The 6,168-nt window shown below is 44.6% G+C and overlaps 1 protein-coding gene across 1 annotated transcript; it reads left to right on the forward strand.

Annotated features, from left to right (window-relative positions):
* The first annotated feature begins 4 nt into the window (after positions 1 to 4).
* On the forward strand, positions 5 to 3,925 carry SERP1 (stress associated endoplasmic reticulum protein 1). The gene is made up of 3 exons (XM_082224706.1): positions 5 to 265; positions 629 to 704; positions 2,550 to 3,925. Exons 1-3 carry the CDS (start codon positions 182 to 184, stop codon positions 2,588 to 2,590), a joined length of 201 nt encoding a protein of 66 aa, XP_082080832.1. The 5' UTR covers positions 5 to 181; the 3' UTR covers positions 2,591 to 3,925.
* The last annotated feature ends 2,243 nt before the right edge of the window (positions 3,926 to 6,168 follow it).

Genomic DNA, 6,168 nt, shown 5'->3' on the forward strand with positions numbered 1-6,168 from the left:
TTACGCGGCGGCTCGGCCGGAGGGAGCGCGTCAGGCGGTTCAGTCTCTTCCCCCCTCCCTTTCCCTTCACGCTGCCCTCCCCTCGCGCGCTTCATCCTCCTTCTCCTCACACCAGCAGCGCGGCCACAGCTCAGTCGCGGCGTCTGTCTGTCAGGCAGCAGCAGCTTCGGCGGCGGCCAAGATGGTGGCGAAGCAGCGGATCCGGATGGCCAACGAGAAGCACAGCAAGAACATCACGCAGCGCGGGAACGTGGCCAAGACCTCGGTAGGGGCTCCTTCGCGGAGGAGGCCTCGGAAGCCTCTTCTCCCCTTTCCCCTCAGCGCCCTCCTGCGACCGGGGAGGGCAGGGGCCCGTCGACCCCCTGCCGGTTTGCAGCCTCTGAAGGGGGAAACGCGCGAGGAAGATGGGAGGCTGTGTGGGAGGGGGGGGGCTTGGCCTTTAACCGGTTCCTGAGGGGCTGAGGAGGAAGAGGAGGATGGGGGGGGACTGGGGGGGTTGTGGCCTCCCTCCCCCCGGCCGCTGAGGGGCGGCTGCCCCCGAAAGAACCCCCCCTCCTCCTCCTCTTCCTTCTTCCTCCTCTTCTTCTTCCTCACCCGAGCCGTCCTGACGCGCTGGCTCTTCCCACAGAGAAACGCCCCCGAAGAGAAGGCGTCGGTGGGGCCCTGGCTGCTGGCCTTGTTCATCTTCGTGGTGTGCGGATCGGGTAAGCGCTGGCAGCTGGGCGGGATCGGGCCCCTTGTCCACCATCTCCATCAAGGGAATTGGATTTTTTTTTTTTAGTGGGGTGGGGGGTGGTTTTTCAGGTGGGGAACCCCTTCCAGCCTGAAAGGGCTTGGGTTAGCAAAGGTAAACAAGCTGCTTTCGTCTCAAGAAGTTTTTTTGGATGGCGGCGACACTTGTTTGCTTCCCACAGATGTTCCCCTGTGCTTCTCTGGTGTCCAGTAGTTTGTGGTCCTCAAATTGTTGGTTATATTTGCCAAGATGTGATCAGGGAGAAGGAAACGGTTCTCTTAGAAGAGGCATTTCCTTTTTCTTTTTGAGTGGTGGAAGGTGTTTTCGCCTATAAGGGGGGCCGCACTGCTTCTCGCAAGTGGTGGGATGGGGAGCAGGTGTTCCGAAACATCTGGAGAGGTGTAGCGGATTTGCTGGGCAAGGTGGACCCCTATGGCTGCTGCTGGCGTTGAGTGCCATATGGGCAACTCTGCCATATGGGCAACTCTACCATTGGACCTTATTCAGTTACCGGGAGTTACCAATTTAGCTCTTAGGTTCTCACATTGGTACTTTTTCATCATAGCTATGCTGGTTTGTTTTTTAAAAAAACCTGCTTAAAATTACTAGACAATATATTGGAATCCCTCTACACATACACGCATGTTGCCTAACTTGATTGGGCTAGTGATATTTGCCCACTTTTTCTGAATAACCCCCACTGATCTTTATGTACATCTGTAGCAATGAGGACTTGCAAAAGATAAAGGCATCCTTAGAATTTTAGTTTTTCTCAATGCTGTCTTTTAAGTTTTCCCAGAAGTGACCCACAAATCCCAGTGGTATTGTCTGTCTAATATACCTGTGTTCAGGTTTGCACAGCAGACTAATATAGCTGGCCTTTTGGATGTTGGCATTTGAGACTTACCCATTTAAATAGCCAAATTGCAAGTAAGGTAATTTTTCTGGTACACCAGGTGGCTCAGGACAGAGCTTCACAAAAAGAAAGGGTATGCAAAACAGATTTCCTGAACACCGTCAGGGAACACTGTTAATAATATGTGATGGTTCACCTAGTTCTATAAGCTTATCGGCTCCATTTTTTATATCCTTAGGAGTTGTGTTGATGGTTACAAATAAGATAAGGAGAGTAATTGTTATTATTACTTAAATGAGGGGCTTTATTCACATGAACTTTGCCTACTTCACAAATGGAGGAGACTGGTATTTTATTGTGGGTTCATAGCTGTTTTTAAATGTCATGCTTATACCCCTTATTGTGGCTACTTAGTTGTTGACGTAGCAAGCAGTGGTCTAAACTAATAGGTTACAAATGTGCTGCCAATAGCAATTTTATACACTATGCTGAAAACAGGAAGATTTACATTGTCAACCATTGCTTTCTTTTAAAACAGCCTTCCTAGCCACACTTACCTGAGAGTATGTACTACTGTACATGGATCAGTTCACTTCTGAGTTATTATGTGTAGGACTGAGTGGGAAGTCATATTGCTGAAATCAAAATTAAAATAGGTTGATTTCAGCTGAGAAAACAGGCAAAATTTTGTGCCATATGGTATAGTTTCACACTTCACTTGGTCTTTCTAATGTGGCTTTCTTGGAAGATACTTATATAAAATTGGGAGTAGTAAAATGTTCTGTCTTAGTAGAATCAAGTGGAACTTGTCTTAGTAGAATCAAGTGGAACTTGTTCAAAGGTTTTCTGAAATCTGTTTTACTTGGTGTATATAACAATGCCAATGTACATAACTCTTTAAAATGTGTGTCATTTGATATATTCTAACATAGCAACATCTAAACCTGTTTCCTTTTGCAGCTATCTTCCAGATTATTCAGAGTATCAGAATGGGCATGTGAAGGAGCTGATCCTTAAACAAGATTGTTATATTTCTCCTGTGAACTATGAACTCTCATTCCTGATGTTTGATAACTTGGAATTTAAATTAGCTGTCGTCTTGCTTCTGAAGAACTTTCCATGTTGACCATATGTCATTCCAGGTTCCTTCACAAGTCATTCCAAGTTTTTTAGTCCATGCCACAGTGCCTTGAAAAAGCACCACATGTATAAAGCAATAAAGAGTTATTGTTAACTTACAATCGTGGACCTACTTATTCTGTGAATCAAACCCATGCTTTATGTTAGTATATTAAAGTGTAAGCAGTGTAGATACTTAGTGACTGCATTATATGTAAACACCGATCTTTCTTATGTTTCTTCTGTATAAATGGAAGTTGTTTTATTTAAAATGGAGAAGTTAAGCTTATCAAACAGTGATTGTATGACTAGTTCAAAACACACTCAAGCAACTCGGTCAATGGATGTGTGCTGTGGTTTTTGCTTATCTAAAAAGAACATCTGTATGTGGTAGCTTAGTTTGACCTTAGCATGTGGCAACTTAATAAGTCTCAAATTGTTCTGATAGAAGACCTTACCCTATGCTTCTTGGAATATTGTTTTAATAAAACAATGTAGTTAAAACCAATGGTTTAATTGACCATATACATAAATGAACAAACCTCTTCAGTCTTAAAAAGCACCAGAAGTTTTACAAAATGCTTAATTGTTGTTATGCTGTACTTGAGTGTCAATGTTTCTCATGTCATCATTCCTTTCTTTGGGGTGGTTAATCCTCTTGGGAGCAACTGAAACTTAAGTGTAAAACATCACATGCTGACTTGTTCCACGATACTATAATGTTCTTGATAGCCCACCCAAAGAGCACTAACATGCCTGCATCCTGAATAGTTCCCCAGTTCAGCTGAATAAGTTAACCAATCCAGAGTTTTATATTGCTGTGACTTAAATCTTTTTTTAAAAGAATCCTACAGCATTTTCATTTCATAGAAATCAAAACAATGTAAGAGTAAGTGGGTTGTATTTTCACAGGCTAGTAGACACAACAGAAGTATCCATCTTGTTGCAGGACATAGTGAGGTAAATACAAGGCTGGGCACTCTTCCAGGGAATGCCTTCACAAACAGGTAATTGGACCACAAATAAACTACTTAAAGGGCTACGTGAGGGGAAAGTTAACTAGGTAAATTACTCTGTAATTTTGCAGGGTTGCATTGCTGATGGGCAGGTGCCTGGAAGGCTACATTTCTTACCATTAGCTGTCAGCACATTCTGTAAATGAGAAATGCTTGTTTGTAATCTAAGAACTATTTCCAATAAATTACTTTAAAATCTGAGGTGCGTTAATTTCTTTAAGTCCTTAAGTCTTTATTTAGGTAATAATAACCCTGCGATTCTTACGGGAAAACGGTTATATTAAGGGCACAGCACCATGCTCAATTTATGACAACTTTTGAGCCCTCTAGGATTTTCTGCATAGCCCATGCTAGTGATATAATGTCAGCATCAAGGTTTTGCTGATGTTGACTCAACATTGTTGGCACAGCTGTCAAAGGTGAGTGTCACTGGGGGAAGAGCAGGCTTAGTGTGAATCGAACAGGTCCCTCAGATTCTACCCTTGAGTACCGACGATTTAAGTTGCACCAACAAAGGAGATCGTGTAAAAATTCCTATGGAGAGTCAGAAAAGTCTTCCTGCCACTCTGCTCACATCACTGCAGTGATGCCAATCACAGCATGCATAGAATAGTGTAGAAAATCCTTAACACGGAGTCCATTTCTCAGATGCCAGCACATGCAGCTCTTATCTCTGGTCTTAAGCCCTGCACACCAAAGGGAATGTTGATGCTGAGAAATGCTTAAGAATAAAACTTGTGAAGACCCTCAGGACACCCAGCAAGAACTTTTGTACCACTCCGCAGGTAAGTAGATGGGGGGAGCTTGACTTAAGCTTTAAAGTATGGCTGCTACAGATGTCTCCCATGTCTCTCTCCCACTTTCCACCCTCTGTCCTTTACAGTGTTCAGCGGTGTATTGGCTAATCCTTCCTCAGCAGCTGGTGACACCATCACATGGTTAGAAGGCACTGTGTAGAATGAGGGGCATTGGGGTCTGTGAACCATGGAATTCAGGTAAGCTCTCTAGTGATTGAAGGGCACTCCTCTCAAACCATCCTTACTATTGACTAAGCTATCACAACACCCTTCACTCTGCAGAATTGCAGACCGGCCACCTGGAGGTCAGTCAGTCACTACACATCGCAGTTCCCTAGCTGGGAGAAGAGTGTTCCTCTGAGGAGCAGCTAGGTGGCAGCACTCCCACAAACGCATACTGGACATCTAGGTCCAAGACCTTCCTGTCAACTGCTGACCATTGATCTTTGCTGCCTTTTGGCCTCTTCCTGGGCAGCTTTCAGGCAGGTGCAACAAGCAACATACCACTTATTCCTGTTGCCGTGCAGTGAGCAAAAGAAGTGTGCCAGCAGTAGTAACCAGTATGATTCCAGCTGTTCCTCTGTGGCGTTGCCAACTTGATATTCTAGTGGGCTCCTGCATCTTTGCAAGTTGCTTGCTCGGCAGTTGTGAATGCAGTGTGGCACAATGGGGCAAATGACATCTGAGCTGCCGTGAAACTTGCAAGATCACAGGAATCCTAAGCTAAGAATGGGGACAACTCTTATGCCATGTGTCTTTCAGAACCTGCTAAAATGATGCTGTCCACTTTGTTAGTGAGGATAAGCAGAGAGAGATCACTTCTATCCACCAAAGTTCTTTCTTGCCTTCTCTTACCTTGAGATATGATTCTGGGAAGGATGGGGTCTTAATCTACCATAACTTAGGGTAACTGTCCTCCGGTAAGCTGGCAGGTTCTCCTGAGTTGCTGCTGCTGCTGCAATGAACGAAGCATTTAGTTGAGGGAGGGAGGGAGAACAGATGACAAAATATGGGGCAATAATCAAAGGAGCATGTGTCCTGTGAGCTGTCTGACTGACTGCGCTGCTACCTCTCTGACACTCCTCAGATGTGTCCCTATTTGAGGCGTCTCCCTGTTGTGTAGTCAAAAGTCTGGTTACAGTCATACCTTGGAAGTTGAACAGCTTACCGTATTTTTCGCTCTATAACACGCACTCGACCATAACACGCATGTAGTTTTTAGAGGAGGAAAATCTGTAGGCATGCCACCTGTAGGCATTCCCTCCATAACACGCACATACATTTCCCCTTACTTTTTAGGAGGAAAAAAGTGAGTGTTATGGTGCAAAAAATACGGTAGTTCCTGAATGTTTTGGCTCCTGAACGTCACAAACCCAGAAGTGACTGTTCCGGTTTGCAAACTATTTTAGAAGCCAAACGTCTGATGGGGCTTCCAATTGTTGCAGGAGCTTCCTGCAGCCAATCGGAAGCTGCGCTTTGGTTTTCAAACGTTTCGAACGGACTTCTGGAACAGATACCGTTCAACTTCCAATGTACGACTGTATTAGCAATGGTTGTGTGATACAGGTGAATTTGAACACCTATTTGTAGAGGGATTTCCAGACATTCCTTATTGCTGAATTGCTGCTTGCCCTAGGGGCTCTTTCA

Source organism: Podarcis vaucheri (genome assembly GCF_965113315.1).
Source record: "Podarcis vaucheri genome assembly, chromosome: 5".
NCBI classification, from domain to species: Eukaryota; Metazoa; Chordata; class Lepidosauria; order Squamata; family Lacertidae; genus Podarcis; species Podarcis vaucheri.